Raw genomic sequence first — 17054 nt, 5'->3', positions numbered from 1 at the left:
CTGTTAAGTTTAGCAGTATTCAGTTGGTCTGAGTTCCAAATCTTCTGGCAACACCGGTCTTCAGCTGTAGAAATTGCATAAACAAACCTCGTTACTGGAAAGAAATAATTAAAATGTCGTTTAATATAATGCAAAAACTGACCATGCAGTGCCTAAAGGCGGACCAGCCACTGATGAGTAAGTGTTCGTTCCAAAAAAACAGATTTTTTAATTCAATTTGGTTCTAGCTACCGTGCGTAATGCCAGCAAGAAAACCGGTGGTAGTACGCGGAACAAGAAGGGGCACGCGAGGCCGAAGCATCGAGGATGGCGCGTTCAGGATGGACACCACGTCTCAGAAGGCACCATCCTAGCCACCCAACTCACCACACGCTTTCACCCGGGCTTAAATGTAAGTAGCCTAACTGGGTGTTGACCGGGGATTAACCTGTGCCTCTAACAGGTGGGCTTCGGACGCAATGGAACCCTGTTTGCCATGGAGCACGGAAAGGTTTATGTGACCTGCGAGCCCATCGACCCCAACTGGGATCACACTTGGATTCAGCGCAACTACGCCGGCCGCCAGGACCAGACCATCTATAAGAAATTCTTTAATGTTATACCTGAAAATCAGCACCAGCGGTTTCGGTTAGTGGAGGAAATCTAAAAAGTTTAATATTAAATTTCACATACATCAATTACATATTTACATTTTTTTTGATTAACAGATACCGTAACATATGTTAACTTAACAGACGGTTATTAGAGTTTCAAGCCTTGATATTGCTCAGAAATCTATTTTCAGCAATGACAAGAACCTTGGTTCGAACTTGTGCTACCGGTATTTTTGAGTACATTTCTATCCACCCAGCTGGGGTCACACTGCGTGAAGCGCAGCCAACTTCGCTTCTTTCTTTCCATAAATTTTAAAGATGGTGAGTGGACGTCGGTAAATGTGGTGCACTTAAAATTTGGTTTGTGGGCAGTAAAGCGGTAAGAGATGATTAGAAAAAATAAATCAACTTACCGCAACCTGCCCGCTCGCCGACCGTTATGTAAAAGTGAGACCTACGGCTGGAGGGAATGCCGCACGTAAACATAACCTCTAGCACGTGTGTAGAAAATGTGAGCAACTATGAATAAAAACACGTTTATTTTCTCCTTTGCAGTCGAATATCAAGCGGAAGAAGACCAGGAAGCTGCGTGGTCATGTGAGCCATGGTCACGGCCGTATCGGCAAGCACCGCAAGCATCCCGGAGGTCGCGGTAACGCTGGTGGCATGCATCATCACCGCATCAACTTTGACAAATACCATCCTGGTTACTTCGGCAAGGTCGGCATGAGGAACTTCCATCTGCGCCGCCAGCACAAGTTCAGGCCCGAGATTAACCTGGACAAGCTCTGGTCCCTCGTCGGAGCCGAGAAGTTCGCTGAGTTGGAGAAGGAGAAGAGCACCAAGGCCCCCGTCATCGACTTGGTAAAATTCGTAAGTATATAGCTGCAAAAAGAGCCTAGATTCTTTACTGCTGCTGCTACTGCTTTGAACATGAAGAGACACCCAAGGCGATGGGCGGACTTAATGCGACCGTACAATTGCTCTCACCGTGTAGAGGACAGCCTTTCAGATCAAAGCAAGCAGAGTTAGAAAAGAATTCAATGCTCAAACCCTATGTCTGGACCTTAATTAATGCGTGCTCTAATCTTACCATAGGGCTACTACAAGCTGCTGGGCCGTGGTCACCTGCCCGCCCGCCCCGTTATCGTGAAGGCCAAGTACTTCTCCAAGAAGGCTGAGGACAAGATCAAGAAGGCCGGTGGCGTGTGCTTGCTGAGCGCCTAAGTTAAGGTGAGATTCTGTTCCAAACATGTCATTAATCCCTATTCATTTTTACCGATACAGTGTTTAACTGCCTTTTGTTTCTGTTTTAGATCCCTCCTCTACAAGAAAAAGCAAGTGGACTACATTCGACCATCTAAAATGTATTTGTTTTTTAATAAACTTAAAAGAAAAACAAATATTTGCTATTCCCAAAATCTTTGGTATTTACTAAATGCTTGTGGGGCCCGTTTAGTTATTAACTTTTATTGAAAGTAATTATTTAAATAAAGCGTAATTTAGACAGACGTATTTTTTAAATTAGTTTTAAATAGTTTAGCAAAGCTTTACCGTAACATTTTTGAAAGAGTTTTATAGCCTTGCAGATGGTATTATAATTTTAGTCATGATTTCGCAACGTAGTAAATAAGAGTCCTCAGAACCCCATAAAGTAAAAATATTCTTAATCAGCATTTCCATTTCACCAAGGATAATTTTGGAATATCGAGTTTATTAATTACGATGAAATAAAGAAAAAAAAAATCATAAATATCAATATGGCTGCTATAGAAGTCCCAAAAAGCTTCTGAAAATTAACGTAAGAAAACTATAAAATCGATTTTATCGTCCAAGTATTATTTATTGGATTTAAAGTTTTGTAAACACTTGATTTTTAATAAAATTTTATAAAAATCGCTTATAGCTTTCAGTAAAAATAAAGAAAATTAAAAACAAATCGTCATAGCTTAGATTATTGTTTAGCCTTTATGCATTTTGTCCGACATTTGTGATAACTGCAAGTATATATGCTTCGTCTCGCCGATGCTAGCATCCTTTCTTGATCATGCTAATGTTACAAGGCATGTTATATTAAAGCTATAAAGGGTGTTTTCAATTATTTCAAAAAAAATTAAAAGTAAATATAATATTTCATTTAACTTAAACTTAAATGGGAATAAAATCGTTGGTTTGAAAATACCATATTCGTATTTTTACCCCTTTTAGTGCGATATTATGGCAAGCTTTTCTTACTTCGTCAACAACGGTCACACTGCGAACCAGAAAGCTCGCGGAAAAATTCGGAAGAGAAGCGGAAAAGTTCGATACGCGCGATTACAAAAGGCGGAAGAAAATTACGTGTAGGTCAAGGCCATATACTTACGGGAAACCCTTATCTTTAACCCGTCTGTTAGGGTGTCACGACCTTGGGTCAAGGACATGACCGAATGAGTGGCACCGTTTCCAGCAAGGTCAAAGTGTGGGCAACATGAAAGTGGGCGGGGGATGTTTTTGTAAAATTAGCAACTTAATTATGATCTCTGTGTTACAGCCCCGACCTTGCCGACTCTGCTATTGCATAACTGAAAGGAACTCTACTGCCTTGAAATGACCAACAAAGTACTGCGGAAGGTGACGCACTGCATCTTTGACATGGATGGCCTCCTGCTGGGTGAGTCTTCCCGTGCTTGTGCCTACTTATTATGTGTTAACTGTTTGCCGAATAGACACCGAGCGCCTGTATACGGTGGCCACTGAAATGATCCTCGAGCCATACGGCAAGCCATATCCGTTCGAGGTCAAGGAGAAAGCCATGGGACTCCAGACGGAGCCACTAGCCAGGTTCATGGTTGAGTACTATAATCTGCCAATCTCGTGGGAAGAATACGCCCGACAGCAGCGCGCCAACGCCGAGACATTAATGAAGGACGCTCCCTTGATGCCAGGTACTAATCTCCGTTCTCACTTTGCCGTCACGTTTCAGACACGGAGCGGATATACGAGGAGGTTACCCGGCAAATAGCCGCCTCCTTTGGCCGCCCCTATCCGGTGGACGTTAGGTTCCGGGTCATGGGCACCACGGAGCAGCGCTCGGCGGAGATTGCCATCACCGAGTGCCAGCTGCCCATCACGCCGAAAGACTTCCTGAAGCGGTACTCTCACATGTGCCATGAGCGACTCCATGACGTTTCCCTGCTGGAAGGTTAGCACTACGACCAGAACACTACGCCGCTTTTTCCTCTATAAATACCTTCAGCCTTCTATTGAAATTCTTATATTGAATCTCGTTATTCAATTTTTTTATTTCTTTTTCTTAGGTGCTGAGCGCCTGCTGCGCCATCTGCACGCGAACAAGGTTCCGTTTTGCTTGGCAACTAGTTCCGGCGCTGACATGGTCGAGCTGAAGACCAACAAACACCGCGAGCTGTTCAACCTTTTTAACCACAAGGTGTGTGGCTCCACCGACAAAGAGGTGGCCCAAGGCAAGCCAGCGCCCGACATTTTTCTGGTTGCCGCATCGAGATTCGGCAAGCCTGCAGCTGCCTCCGACTGCCTGGTTTTCGAGGACTCTCCGAACGGCGTGACGGCGGCCAATAGCGCTGGAATGCAGGTGGTCATGGTACCGGATCCGCGTTTGTCCGAGGAGAAGACCTCCCACGCCACTCAGGTGCTGCGCTCCTTGGCGGACTTCAAGCCAGAGCAATTCGGACTGCCCCCGTTCACGGATTGAGCTTAATGAATGTACTTTTTGTAGCCGGTCGACGCTATAGCTGGAAATCGATGTACCTACCAAGCAAATGATTTTAAGTGTAATGTGTTACTTATTATACACGTATTTGTGCATATATTTAGTTAATGCTTTAGCCTTTATTTTGGATTATAATGTTGTTTTCTAAGCGTAAGTACTACTTTCCAACAGCCTCCAGGTTTTTGTGGATGTCGGGAGCAGCCTGGTTGGCCAGGGACAGGGAGATCTCCTTGCCGTTGCCTGGCGGAGATTACATTGAATGTGGGAGACGTAAAAAAACAATAAATTCAATCACTACTCACCATAGCGGGCATAGAGTTTCGGCTGGACGCCGGAGCACTCGCGCACCAAGATTGGCAGGTCGGGATTCTGTTTCTTCAGATTGGGATAGAATCTTTCCACATACTCCCTGAAAAGTGAATATTCCTGAGGGTAAATTATATAACTTAAATGGGATGATTACTGTTTTTACCTGGCTCCCCTGGAAGTGTCTCCTCTGGGGTCAAGTATGATTCGCAGCTCCTTTAATTTTGGAGTGAAGCTGGCCAACCGGGACAGAGTAATACGCATTTTAGGTAAAATGATCTAGATTTTGAAATGATAAAAAATAAACTGTATCTAAATGTCGTTACAGTATAGGGTTGTCAAATATCCTTTGATTAAATGTTAAAAATAAAGTTGTTTTTTAATTCCTTAGCCATAATTTGTCGACATAGGTGAGGTACCCTTTTGCAGAAATATATACTACAGACTAAATTAAATGGAATAAATTTAATATATAACTAGAATTGAAAGCAATAATTATTTTATAACTAACTATCTTTAAATATACGTTAAATTCAATTTTTGTAGGTCAAGTTATTTGACATTGTTTTTCCAAAGACTCATGTCTGCCAAATACATGGAGGTAAACTTTGCTGAAACTTGGCTGTGTTGGAAAGTAACCAACAGCGAACAATATCGATATACTTTGACAGTCCTATTACTCAATTGTCATCCCTAGTCGTATTTGGTAAACACATCATTTGCCTTAAAAAAATATAGCATTTTATTCGAATTTAAGCTATTATGGCGTCAGTTCACTGTCAACTTTGGATGGGGAGCGTGAGTAGCAATGTGCAATGCACCAATTACATGTTCGCCTAACTCTAGGATTGCAATTTCAGTTGGAGTCCTACATGACGGAAAACTTCATAATTGCCGCTTTCCGCAAAATGGGTGAAGATCCCACAACAGTGCGTCTGATGCGTAATAAATACACGGGCGAGCCGGCCGGCTACTGCTTTGTTAACTTCATATCGGATGATCATGCGCTAGACGCGATGCACAAGCTGAATGGCAAACCCATACCCGGCACCAACCCTATCGTGCGGTTTCGGCTCAACTCCGCCAGCAACTCTTACAAACTGCCAGGAAACGAGCGTGAGTTTAGCGTTTGGGTAGGAGATCTTAGCTCAGATGTGGACGATTATCAGCTGTATAAGGTCTTCTCCAGCAAGTTTACCTCAATCAAGACCGCAAAGGTGATCCTGGACAGCCTGGGCTTCTCGAAGGGCTATGGCTTCGTGCGTTTTGGCATAGAGGATGAGCAGAAATCAGCGCTGTACGACATGAATGGCTTTATTGGTCTGGGTAGCAAGCCCATTAAGATCTGCAATGCTGTGCCCAAGCCAAAGTCCGAGTTAAGTGCTGCCTTAGGAGACGGGAACAGCAACTATGGCTATGGAGGCTCCGGAAGCAGTGCATCTACCGGAGGAGGAACGGATTACTCGCAGTATTACGACCCCACCAGTACCTATTGGCAGGGGTACCAGGCCTGGCAAGGTTACTACGAGCAGGGAGGACCCTCAATCACGGATGCTGCAGCCTACTACCAACAGGCCATGTCACAATCGCACTCCAATCCGCAAACTCTTGCCCAGCACGCCGAAGCCTGGAGCGCTCAACGCAGCGCGCAGTACGAGCAGCAGCAACAGTCTGCTGCCAACGGAGCTGAGGACCAGTATGGACTGGTGGAGCACAAATTTGTCCTGGATACAGACAAGTTGAACCGTGAAGCAATGGAGGCCGATCGCCGGCTATATGACGCTCTGGAGAGCTCCAAGTGGCTGCCCATCGAACAGTTGGAGGTGTTTTAGGTCCATAATCTAGGTTTACTTTAATGAATATAAATTAGTTTTTAAAGGAAATACACGCATGATTCTTTAACGGTAAATCTTTTTATCGGTGCTCTTTTTCGCCAAGAAATTATGTAATTTTTGGTTTTCAATGCAACGAAAAAATCAAACAAAATTAACTTTAATGAAGCATATGATATCCGTTTTATTTTTGAAAATGACACAAGTTACAATTTTTGTAATCGATATATCGATGTCGGACCGTATTTTACCGTAGCACACCTCTAGTGAACTATCGGCTAGTAGAATTTTCCGTTTCAGGTGTCGAATTTGTTGAGATAGTTGCGGAAAAGTCCGTGTAATCTTTTAAAATATGAAGCGAGCGCGCCAGCCTAAGATCACCACGCAGGCTCTGCTCGACTTTGACCTGGGCGAGAGTTCCTCGGATAGTGATTTCCTGCCGGACATAGACAATTGCTCAGACGGCTCGAAGGACGAGAGCGATGGCGATGGGAGCAGCGACGCGAGCAGTGGCTCCGATTCTGGATCGGATTCGGATGCCGAGAGCGGGGACTCCACGCTTCAGCTGCGTCAGCTGTTGGCCGAAACCGAGCCGTTGCCTTTGGAGAATGGGATTAACGGAGTGGACCATGCAGCAGATGCTCCAGCGATGGGAATCATTAGTCGGCCGCCTCTCCAGTTGTCCAGTGCTCCGGCTAAGCGGATGTGCTGCGTATGTCTTGGAGAGCGTAGTGACGACGTGAACGAGATCGTGGAGTGCGATTCCTGCGGAGTCTCGGTCCACGAGGGATGCTACGGCGTCAGCGACAACGTGAGCATCTCCAGCACCAATTCCACCTGTTCCACAGAACCGTGGTTTTGCGAGGCTTGCCGCGCTGGAGTTTCGGAGCCCGACTGCGAGCTGTGTCCTAACAAAGGCGGCATCTACAAGGAAACGGACGTTGGCAAGTGGGTGCACCTCATTTGCGCCCTCTACGTGCCCGGTGTTGCTTTTGGAGAGGTAGAGCAACTGTCCTCGGTGACGCTTTTCGAGATGCAGTACAGCAAGTGGGGCGCTAAGGTGTGCTCCCTGTGCGACAACGCTCTGTTTGCCCGTTCCGGCGTTTGTATCGGCTGCGATGCTGGCATGTGCAAGACTTATTTCCACGTGACCTGCGCCCAGGTGGCCGGCTTTTTGATTGAGGCCCACCATGAAGACGACGCCGCCGATCCGTTCTATGCCCACTGCAAGGTGCACTCGGAAAAGGAAATGATTAAGAAGCGGCGACGCAACTACCACACACTTCGGCTCAACATGCTACAGCGGGCCAGGGAAAAGGAGGCGGCAGCTGGAGACGTCGAGGCAGCGGCTCCTCCTCCAAATCCAGCTCAAGCGCGCATTCAACGTAAGCTGCTCAAAATCCAGCACAAGTACGCTCGGCACAAGGAGCTCAAACCCACACCGTGGGTTCCCACGCAGAAAATGTCTCGATTGCTTACCACATCGGCCTCTGCCTGTCGGCGTCTGCTGGCCAAGGCCGAGACTATGTCTGTGGATGTCCAGCATCTGGAGCAACGTGAGGCTCACATCAATGCCTTAACAGACATCCGGAAAAAGTGGCACATAGCGCCAGCATTTAGTGTTGAGTTTACCGCCTACTACATGGACCGCATAGTCCGCATGGAAGACTTCCGCCAGCAGCAACGGAACCTAATCTCGCACAACGCCATCCTGTCCAAGGATCAGGATGTACTTAGAGCTCAGTATGACACAGCTTTGGAGGAGCGCAAGGCAGTGAAGGCCAACAAGGATTCCTTACTTACCAGCATTAAGAGTCTGCACGCCAATCTTGCTCAGATCGCACCCAATTTGACTTTACCCAGCGTCGAGGTCATTGCCCGACCATTGCCAGAGGCGCCACTAAAGACAAGCACACCCACTCCGCCCCAGCGACCCATCTCGGTGCCCACAGCGGCTGCCCTAAAAATGGGCGTGGGCTTTCCATTGAACCACCTTGGTCCGCCGGGCAGTAAACTGGACTCCTCTCGCATGCTTAGCACTCAGGCCAAACAGGGCAAGCACGGCAATTCCTCGGCCAACGTGGATGCTGCTCCATCGGTTGCCTGCGGCATTTGCAAGAGAAGCAAGGATCAGCACCTGCTGGTCAAATGCGACACCTGCAATCTGCACTACCATCTGGGCTGCTTAAATCCTCCCCTCACGCGTCCGCCAAAGAAATCTAAGCAGTACGGCTGGCAATGCTCGGAGTGCTGCGACAAGTCGGATGGTTCCGATGCCGTTACCGAGATCTCTACGGGACCGAGAAAGTCTCGCACTCGCTTTAACAAAGATGGCCACTTGGTCTACGTGGATCGATACTCGCTGGACGATATACCAGTTGCCGCTGCCATCGTCCCCAAAGAGGTGCCGGCAAAACGAGCGCTCAACAAATCCCTGCCAGCACCTGCACCCGAGTACATCGAGGATTTGACCAAGTCGCCGAAACGTCCTAAACTCCAATCGCCACACAAAACACCAACTAATGGTGAGTTCGATGCGAAGAGCTCTACTTTGCACACTTCTTACTAAAGCAAAATCGGTTTGGAGTTTGTTGATTTAATTTATGAAAACTTTTAAATGTTAATTTTTTATTTACCAGAAGTTGAACTTTTTGGTTGCATGTATTCGTGATTTTCAAGGACTATTTGCTTTCAAAACCGTTAAGTTTGCTAATGAAATATGAAAATTGTTTTCCTTAAAAATGTTAATTTTCTCACAATTGGATTTATTTGGGTTGAACAAACAAGTTGTGGTTAGAATGGATCTCAAGTATTACCCTTGGTACTCTACGTTGCATAAGAAAAAAAAAAATTGTGTGTATCACTTTAAATATTAAAAAAAAAGTTGGTGAGTACTTGGGTATCTTTAACTTGAACTTAACGCTTGTAAATTGTTTTTTGATTTTAAGTTAAAACTAATATCACGGATCTTCTTCCGCTAGTTCCTGCCGCCAGTGCCACTCCCACTCCTGCGGCTGCTCCTGCATTGCCCACGCCCAATGCTAGCGCCGTGAATCTATCTGGCTGCGAGGACTCGATAGACGACCCGAGCGGAAAAATGTCCCGCAAGGGTAAGCGCAAGGACAAGCACAAAAACAAACACAACCTTTCGTCGGATACGGAAAAGACCACTGGCAAGGAGCACAAGCGCAAGCGAAAAAAACGATCACACCTCGACGAATCGTCGTCTCACCTGGACAACGTTGCGAACTCCTCGGGCAGCACCATCAAGATCATCTTCAAGGCTCTGAGACTGCCCGGCGAAGATGCTCCGGAGTCTCAGTACTTCTACGTGCCGGCCAACGCAGTGCGTTCCGTGGACGAGGCCTCGCGCCCCACCTCGGTTGAAACGGTCGAGGATAGTATCCAGGGAGCGGAGCAGGCGCTGGCCCCCATTGTTCTACCGGCAGCGTCACCGCAGAAGGTTCGCGAGCCTAAGGAGGCTCCTATCACTGCTGCCGTCCCCATCACCAATCCATCGCCGAAGCGGAAGGTCAGCCCCCGAAAGCAAAGTCCTCGTAAACCGCGCGTCGGACGACCCCGGGTGTCCAACACCAAGCCAAATGTGGAGATCAGCTGTTGCGTGTGTAGTCAAACGGGCAAGTCCAACCAGGTTGTGACCTGCGACGAGTGCCACCGGCACTATCACTTTGCCTGCCTAGATCCGCCGTTAAAGAAATCGCCCAAGATCCGTGGCTACTCCTGGCACTGTGCGGATTGTGATCCCACTGACGAGGATGCACTGCCTAAGAAATAGCAACTGAACTTATTTATTTAGCTTAGGTTTTTTACTATACTGAGACGTAATAACTTGACAGACTTTTCGATATTAACAAAATCTAACATTAAAAATAAAACCGTGTTTAGATTTCATAACAATAAAGTATTATTATTTATTTTTGTGGCCATGGCGTACACTTATTGTTTACTTTTTCGTTAAAGTCAACACTAAAATTTACTTGGCGATAACATTTTTAAATCTGTCATGGTTTAGGTTTAGTATTTGTGCAGGATTTATTAGTAAAACAATGAGATACCAGACCAGTTTTAATTTTTCTTTTTAATGATTTGTAATCATTACATACCAAAAATAAAAGGCAGTACTTTTAAAGTATAGAGACCAATGTAACTTTATTTTAACTTTTTAAAAAGTTATGTCGTTAAGGAGTTAGTTAGTTAGTTCAAAAACCAGATAATGTTTAAAACTCTTCGATTCTTCCATGTTGACTTAGAATGTGCTTTGTGCAATCATTTTTTCTTGCGAAGGTTTTTGGAAACAATGAGAATAAATAAACGGCTTTTCGCCCGTGTGAATTCTGAAATAAGAGCTTGGTTGTTTACAAAAGTTTTTGAACAGTGAGTGCAATGGGGTGGGGGGTTCCTTTTAGAGCTGGCTAAGGAGTGAACTTTAGGATGATGATCATTTAAAAATCTATGTTGAGTGTAGTTTTTCATGACTGCAGTCATGTTACTCATCGACTGAAGTTTCCTTAGGTGCGGATTCGAGGCTTTTTAACTGTTTTCCTTTGGAATGAGACAGTAGTAGGTGGTTTTTATAAGAAACGATTCCAGGAAAACTCGGTGCGCAATCAGAACAATTACGTACATGCATTTTTCTTTTTGTGAGCATGCTGTCGAAGTGTTCTTGAAGTTTTGGGATTGGTTTCTGTATTGTAATGCCTGCGAATGTGCACCCTTAGATCGTATAATTGTGCAAACGATGCTATACACTGGTCGCACTTGAATGGTTTCTCTTCGGTGTGAATACGCATAGGACGTTCCCCAGTGTGGGATCGCGTGTGTTCCATAAGCTGTGCTTCAGTCCTGAAGGCTTTAGGGCAATATGAACACTTGAACGATCGATCCACGTGGGTCTGTAAGTGTTTTTTAAATTTTAAAATGATACGAAAATACTTTGGGCATTGGGGGCACTTTTGAGGTTCCTCAAAATGCTCCTTTAGGTGGCAGTTAAGGTCATACCGGCGCTCGCACACCTTTGCGCATAAAGGGCATTTATGGAAAGGAGGTTCTTCCTTACTATTTCCGTTTCTTTTTGGCTCATCGACTTTCTCATCGCCTTTTAAAATATCCTCTTCGATTTTATAAATTGGGTCTGACATCTGACAGATTTCCTTCTCAAACAACGCGTTGTGGGTTTGGATGTGGTCTTGAAGAGCATCTGGATTGTCGAATGACACGGTGCAGCGGCTACACTTAAAAACTGTTTTCTCTGTGCTAGAAACTATATTTTTCTGGCGAAAACTCATTATTGTCGACTTCTTACAGTGACTTTGGATATGCGTGTTAAGATTAGCAGGTTGTATAAAGGACCTGTCGCATTGGGGGCACTCATAGGGACGTTCTCCGGTGTGAGTGCGATTGTGATTTACTAAATGAGTTTTTTGTATGAAAGTCTTTGGACATTTGGAGCACTTGAATGGTCGCTCGCCAGTGTGAGTTCGAGTGTGTGCCAGTAGATTGGAACTATTGAGGAAGGATTTAGAACAATGCAAGCACTTGTAATTTCGATTTCCAATGTGTGTTTGCACGTGCGTTTTAAGTTGACCTAAAGTGAGAAAAGTTTTGGAACAAAAGTCGCAAATGAAATTTTTTCCACTTTTATCTTCTGGTTTGTGAAGGTTTAAAAAATAGGCGTCATTAATGGGATCTTCTTCTTCCATTTTTCGTTCAGAACTCTCAAATTTAACATGGCTACTATATTGCTCTATTTGGGCGACCTCCTCTTCAACGTCGTCTTCCAATGGCTCATTCTTCACCTGGCACTCGAACTCGTCAATTTCTTCGTAGCTAGTCGGTGCGTTTGTGGTGCAATTCTCTTCATTGTAAAGTTTTTCATCCGGTGAATCTTCCTCGATAATCTCCCCCTTGAATTGGAAAGTTAACTGCTGTTTTATCCTGAATGAGTTTTGCGCATCCTGCAAGCAAGGCGCACAAATGTATTCTGAAAGTGAGTCCTCTTTTTGAACTGGAAGGATCATATTTTCCGAAATCATATCCGCTATGCAAATCTTAAGGTGCGGAATTTCTTCAAAAATATTGACCATGTTTTGGTGTCTATTTAAGCAAACTCTGCACTTCTCTTTCATTTTTCTGAAATTAATAATTCACTGCTTAAAACCGTTGCCCGGGAGTATGCAGTATGCGTACCTACGATTGTTTTTTTCCACGCGTATTTGCCTGGTAATATTTTCCAAGTAGTTTGTTTACTTTCTCTGTTTCTAAACACAATGTTAAATGTTCTGTTATGCATAGGAACATATGTTGCTTTATCGATAACAATCGATTTATGGCATATCGACGTAACAAATCATAAACTGCGAAATGTGGGCACATTGTTTTGAGCACCCTACACTTGGGCCGATGAAAATATCTTTTATAACAAGTGAAAATATTATTTTTAGGTTTTTTAATTTTTAAATTAAAATTAACTATAAAATTGAAGGTTATCCTAATTAAAAACTGTTTATCACATAACTGTGTTAACTTTTCTCTTTTCGTTCGGTGTGATAGTTTGGACTGATACAATGATTTCAAAGAGAAGCGCATTTTGGCCACGACTAGACGGGATCATACTCTAATCCAACGGCTGCTGGAAAAACGGCCACGTAAAACCCAATTTTAACAGGCCCAAAATATTTGGCGTGCCCAAACAAACCCAACTGAATGAAAGTAAACAAAAACTATTAGAATATGCCACAGCGGCAAGCGACGCAGCAGTTGGAGTTGGTATGTGACATGAAGCTGTGGCAATAAATCCGGACTCAGATTGTTGACCATGGACGCCAAGTATTCGCTGCTGCGCGGGGAACTGGTGGATACGCAGAGCATATGGACCAGGTGAGTTCGTTTTATTCACTGTTCTCATCCCTTAACTAAATACTCCATTCTTCATTTTTTTCAGGCACGAGAAACGCGTGTGGTTCATCACACTGATAACGGGGACCTGCATGCTCTACTCCACCCGCACCACAATGCCGCTCCTTGTTCCGGCCGTGGCATCAGCCCAAAAGTGGAGCAAAACCGATTCCGGCACCGTGCTCAGCTCCTTCTTCTGGGGCTACACCCTAACGCAGGTGGTGGGCGGTTACTTTAGCGACCGCTTTGGAGGTCAGCGGGTTATTCTCTGCGCCGCCTTCGGTTGGTCGCTAATCACATTCCTAATGCCGACGATCATCTGGTCGGCGGGCTCTATCAAAAGCTATGCCATTCCCTTTATCGTGGCCATTCGCATCCTGAATGGTGCCCTTCAGGGCGTCCATTTTCCCAGCATGATCAGTTTGACTAGTCAGGTAAGACGTGCATATAGTGATTTGTACCCGAACTTAATTTTTTTTTTTTTCAGAACCTCTGCCCCAACGAGAGGAGCAGCTTCTTTGGCCTGCTCACAGCTGGCTCCGCTTTGGGAACTCTTCTTACCGGGATCATGGGCTCGTTCCTGCTAGACTATTTCGGTTGGTCATACGTCTTTCGTGTGATTGGACTGATGGGCGTTGCATGGGCGCTAGTGCTGCGCTACTATGCAATGGCCGGCGAACGCAATCGGATCATTAACATTGCCACGCCCTCGCGTCTGTGCGCGAATAAGAGTCCGGCGGAGGCCACGGCTGTGCCCTGGCTGCGCTACTTTAGTAAATTGTCCTTCTGGGCCTGTGTGTTGACTCACGCCTGTGAGATGAACTGCTTCTTTGTGCTGCTCTCGTGGCTGCCCACCTACTTCCATGACGGCTTCCCGCATGCTAAGGGCTGGGTTGTAAACATGATACCCTGGATGGCCTTGCCGCCGTGCACGCTTTTCGCCAAATACTTGACTACCAGATTGCTCGCTCGAGAATGGCACACAACGACGGTGCGTAAGTTTATTCAGAGCTGCTGCTTCGCCGCCCAAAACCTGGCACTCTTTGTGATGAGTCGCACCTCGGACTTCCACACGGCACTGATCTGCATGACTATTATCATTGCCGGCACGGGCTTCCACAACAACGCGGTGACGGTGAATCCTCAGGATCTGGCTCCCTTGCATTCGGGCAGCGTATTTGGCCTCATGAACACGGTGGGCGCCATTCCAGGCTTCCTTGGCGTCTATCTAGCCGGACACATTCTGGAGCTTACGCAGAGTTGGCCGATGGTATTTAGCGCAGCGGCTGGCATTAATCTGGTGGGCTGGATCATATTTATCGTCTTCGGGTCGGCGGAAGCCATTGTTTAACATTCTCTTGCACACTTTCTTAATGGAAACTAACCTATTTATTTATGTGTGTGTATATTAGAGTGGTTCGATTTATACTTTTGCATTCAATTAAAAATGCAAGAACTATTATTTTTAACTCTTATTTACGAATGACGATCGTGAACTTTTCTCGTGAGTGTTTAAGCCAAAAAAAAATGTATCGTGGATACAACAATAACTAATAATTTTCAGTCAATAAATCGACTCACTCAATATTAATGTATATATCTAAGGCTATAGTTTTAAGTAGCGAAATCTTTCTGCTCCTAGCGTGATTAAATATAATTGTTTAATTCATCAAGCTATGCCAACTTAGTACATTTGTGTTAAAATTATTTATTTTAGTCCCTCGAGAAAGCCAATTTTTTGGACATGTAGGGTCCGTCTAGGGTGTATCCCAGCTTGCGGTAGTAATTCCTGGTTCCTACACCCGATATGACCGCCAACTTGGTGCTGCCGTGTTCCTCTAAGGCAATTCGCTCAGCTTCCTCCATCAGCAACATACCGAAGCCTTGGTGCTGGAACTTTGTGGGATCGCGGGCATTTACTGGCACCACCGAGCCATATACGTGAAGTTCGCGCACAATAGAGCAGGAGCCTTGTAGCTCCGGCCGGAACGTATCCGGCGAGCACTTGCGCAGTCTGAGAAGTCCGACTAGTATGTCCTGCTCGGGATCTTCGTACGAAAGGAACGTTTCCCAACCGCCGTTGGCCACATAGTCCCGGCGAATTAATTCAATTTCATACGGCCTCACCTTGTTGTGAATCTCCTGAATACCAACCTCTCGCGTCCGGACGTCGCGACATGTTGTTCCCAGATCCTTCATGCGAGCTAGTGCCAGCTCTCGTAGATTGCCGTGCTCCACGCCAGAACTGGAAAGGAACAGTATGCTAGACATTTAAAGATCTCGTCCTGACAAAACTTACCTAACCAACGGCATGGGAATGTCGCGCTGGACGCGATAGACTCGGGTCCAAGGAGGAACAAGTGCCAAAATCTTGGCCACTAAGTCCACCAGCATCGATGGCGGGTAAGACTTGTAGCGACCGGTCTTCCACAGTTCATAGAGGCCAGTTCCTCGAATAACGAGCGTGGGATAGATCTTAAGACCGTCAGAACGGAAGGCGGGATTCTCGAAGTACTCGATAAACTGTTCGATGTCGCGCTCAAAGTCAACGTTTGGCAGGTCGGGCATCATATGTGCCACGATCTTGTAGCCTGCATCCTTTCCCAGTTGAAAGCTTTCGCATACCGCCCGCACCGTATGTCCTCGGTTAGTATCCCTGGCAACGTCCTCGTAAACCGATTGAACCCCGATCTCCAGCCGAGTGCAGCCGTAGTTCAGCATGTCCGATATGTGTCGCTTTAGGCAATAATCCGGACGTGTCTCAATAGTGATGCCAATGCATTTCGTGCGCGACTTCTCCGAGTACCGAACGGCCTCTGCCACGTTGGCACTACTGTGACCCGAGAGTGCGTCGTGCAGGTTACGGATGAAGAAGTCACGGTACTCCTCCGGCAGGCACATGAAGGTGCCGCCCATGACGATAAACTCCACTTTGTCCACGCTGTGGCCTAGCTGCTTTAGCTGCTCGACACGGTGACGCGTCTGAAGAAAAGGATCGTACCGCGCTCGGATGGCCCGCATCGAGGTGGGCTCATAGCCCGTGTACGACTGCGTCGAATACTCAAAATCGCTGTCCGGTCCGCCGGGACAGTAGACGCAGATGTTGCCAGTCATGTTGATGTGAGGACAGCGGTGCGGCTTGCACATCACTGCTACAACTGCAATCTGGAGTAAGTGGAGTGGCAGTGGGTATAAGTAAAGATTGGATAGACTTACTTAAGACATTAAAAAACCAGCTTAACTTACCCCACTTGCTGTGCGAATGGGCTTAGCCCTAAGCTTGGGTAGCAGGATCTTCTTTGCATCCTGTGGCACAGCTGCGATGATGTCCACCAGACGAGGTGAACTGTCTAGTCCGTATTTGGAGGAGACCAAGGATTTCATCCGGTTAAGATTCACATCTTTCTTGGCTTCATGTGCCCGCAGCAGCTCCTGAATAATTTCGCCGATGACAAGAACTTGGCGCTCCTCGCGACTTAGGCCCACTCCTGTAAAAATATTGGTTACAGCGCTTTTAAGGCTATTAGTGGCCTTTAACTTGCCTAATTTCTTTTTCGGCTTCATTTTGCTTGAATTTCACATAAATTGCACGTGTGACGTCGCAGCTGTTTTGTTTTGGCTATCGAGCGATAGATCTAGAGGTGGGCTTAGGAAATTTTGGAGTCCTGGTGTTTTGGC

General features: G+C 46.0%; 9 protein-coding genes across 14 annotated transcripts; 6 read left to right on the top strand and 3 right to left on the bottom strand.

Moving 5' to 3' along the window:
* Positions 1-37: 37 nt before the first annotated feature.
* On the top strand, positions 38-680 carry LOC108101327 (39S ribosomal protein L27, mitochondrial). The gene is made up of 3 exons (XM_017205635.2): positions 38-177; positions 228-391; positions 443-680. Exons 1-3 carry the CDS (start codon positions 114-116, stop codon positions 644-646), a joined length of 432 nt encoding a protein of 143 aa, XP_017061124.1. The 5' UTR covers positions 38-113; the 3' UTR covers positions 647-680.
* Positions 681-829: 149 nt separating this feature from the next.
* On the top strand, positions 830-1996 carry LOC108101326 (60S ribosomal protein L27a). The gene is made up of 4 exons (XM_017205634.2): positions 830-914; positions 1149-1466; positions 1692-1826; positions 1910-1996. The coding sequence occupies exons 1-3, from the start codon at positions 912-914 to the stop codon at positions 1818-1820; spliced, it is 450 nt and encodes a 149-aa protein (XP_017061123.1). The 5' UTR covers positions 830-911; the 3' UTR covers positions 1821-1826; positions 1910-1996.
* Positions 1997-2836: 840 nt separating this feature from the next.
* On the top strand, positions 2837-4422 carry LOC108101278 (probable pseudouridine-5'-phosphatase). Of its 2 annotated transcripts, none has more exons than XM_043207971.1 (4): positions 2837-2935; positions 3127-3246; positions 3302-3520; positions 3893-4422. In XM_043207971.1, the coding sequence occupies exons 2-4, from the start codon at positions 3183-3185 to the stop codon at positions 4303-4305; spliced, it is 696 nt and encodes a 231-aa protein (XP_043063906.1). In that variant the 5' UTR covers positions 2837-2935; positions 3127-3182; the 3' UTR covers positions 4306-4422. The 2 variants fall into 2 exon arrangements, with proteins under 2 accessions (XP_043063906.1, XP_043063908.1); XM_043207973.1 differs by lacking the exon at positions 3302-3520 and adding an exon at positions 3559-3777 and having other exon boundaries at positions 2844-2933.
* Positions 4393-4958, bottom strand: LOC108101280 (NADH dehydrogenase [ubiquinone] 1 alpha subcomplex subunit 2). The gene is made up of 3 exons (XM_017205573.2): positions 4796-4958; positions 4626-4732; positions 4393-4563 (listed from the first exon to the last, which is right to left on the bottom strand). Exons 1-3 carry the CDS (start codon positions 4891-4893, stop codon positions 4481-4483), a joined length of 288 nt encoding a protein of 95 aa, XP_017061062.1. The 5' UTR covers positions 4894-4958; the 3' UTR covers positions 4393-4480.
* A 356-nt stretch (positions 4959-5314) lies between these two features.
* On the top strand, positions 5315-6538 carry LOC108101277 (tRNA selenocysteine 1-associated protein 1). The gene is made up of 2 exons (XM_017205569.1): positions 5315-5427; positions 5490-6538. The coding sequence occupies exons 1-2, from the start codon at positions 5392-5394 to the stop codon at positions 6459-6461; spliced, it is 1008 nt and encodes a 335-aa protein (XP_017061058.1). The 5' UTR covers positions 5315-5391; the 3' UTR covers positions 6462-6538.
* A 182-nt stretch (positions 6539-6720) lies between these two features.
* On the top strand, positions 6721-10411 carry LOC108101272 (PHD finger protein 14). Of its 2 annotated transcripts, none has more exons than XM_017205558.2 (2): positions 6721-8986; positions 9443-10411. In XM_017205558.2, the coding sequence occupies exons 1-2, from the start codon at positions 6814-6816 to the stop codon at positions 10255-10257; spliced, it is 2988 nt and encodes a 995-aa protein (XP_017061047.1). In that variant the 5' UTR covers positions 6721-6813; the 3' UTR covers positions 10258-10411. The 2 variants fall into 2 exon arrangements, with proteins under 2 accessions (XP_017061047.1, XP_017061048.1); XM_017205559.2 differs by lacking the exon at positions 9443-10411 and adding an exon at positions 9101-9402.
* Positions 10412-10604: 193 nt separating this feature from the next.
* On the bottom strand, positions 10605-12804 carry LOC108101273 (zinc finger protein 182). Of its 2 annotated transcripts, none has more exons than XM_017205561.2 (2): positions 12669-12804; positions 10605-12611 (listed from the first exon to the last, which is right to left on the bottom strand). In XM_017205561.2, the coding sequence occupies exon 2, from the start codon at positions 12605-12607 to the stop codon at positions 11099-11101; it is 1509 nt and encodes a 502-aa protein (XP_017061050.1). In that variant the 5' UTR covers positions 12608-12611; positions 12669-12804; the 3' UTR covers positions 10605-11098. The 2 variants fall into 2 exon arrangements, with proteins under 2 accessions (XP_017061050.1, XP_017061049.1); XM_017205560.2 differs by having other exon boundaries at positions 12673-12802.
* A 59-nt stretch (positions 12805-12863) lies between these two features.
* On the top strand, positions 12864-15063 carry LOC108101276 (solute carrier family 17 member 9). Of its 3 annotated transcripts, none has more exons than XM_017205567.1 (4): positions 12864-12903; positions 13032-13358; positions 13423-13810; positions 13864-15063. In XM_017205567.1, the coding sequence occupies exons 2-4, from the start codon at positions 13297-13299 to the stop codon at positions 14725-14727; spliced, it is 1314 nt and encodes a 437-aa protein (XP_017061056.1). In that variant the 5' UTR covers positions 12864-12903; positions 13032-13296; the 3' UTR covers positions 14728-15063. The 3 variants fall into 3 exon arrangements, with proteins under 3 accessions (XP_017061056.1, XP_017061055.1, XP_017061057.1); XM_017205566.2 differs by having other exon boundaries at positions 12876-12963; XM_017205568.1 differs by having other exon boundaries at positions 12888-12922.
* Positions 15010-17017, bottom strand: LOC108101274 (elongator complex protein 3). Its single transcript, XM_017205562.2, has 4 exons — positions 16919-17017; positions 16623-16864; positions 15676-16541; positions 15010-15621 (listed from the first exon to the last, which is right to left on the bottom strand). The coding sequence occupies exons 1-4, from the start codon at positions 16938-16940 to the stop codon at positions 15090-15092; spliced, it is 1662 nt and encodes a 553-aa protein (XP_017061051.1). The 5' UTR covers positions 16941-17017; the 3' UTR covers positions 15010-15089.
* Positions 17018-17054: the final 37 nt, after the last annotated feature.

Source organism: Drosophila ficusphila, unplaced genomic scaffold (genome assembly GCF_018152265.1).
Source record: "Drosophila ficusphila isolate 14025-0441.05 unplaced genomic scaffold, ASM1815226v1 contig_412, whole genome shotgun sequence".
Lineage (NCBI taxonomy): Eukaryota > Metazoa > Arthropoda > Insecta > Diptera > Drosophilidae > Drosophila > Drosophila ficusphila.
This window is presented reverse-complemented; position numbering and strand designations above follow the sequence as displayed.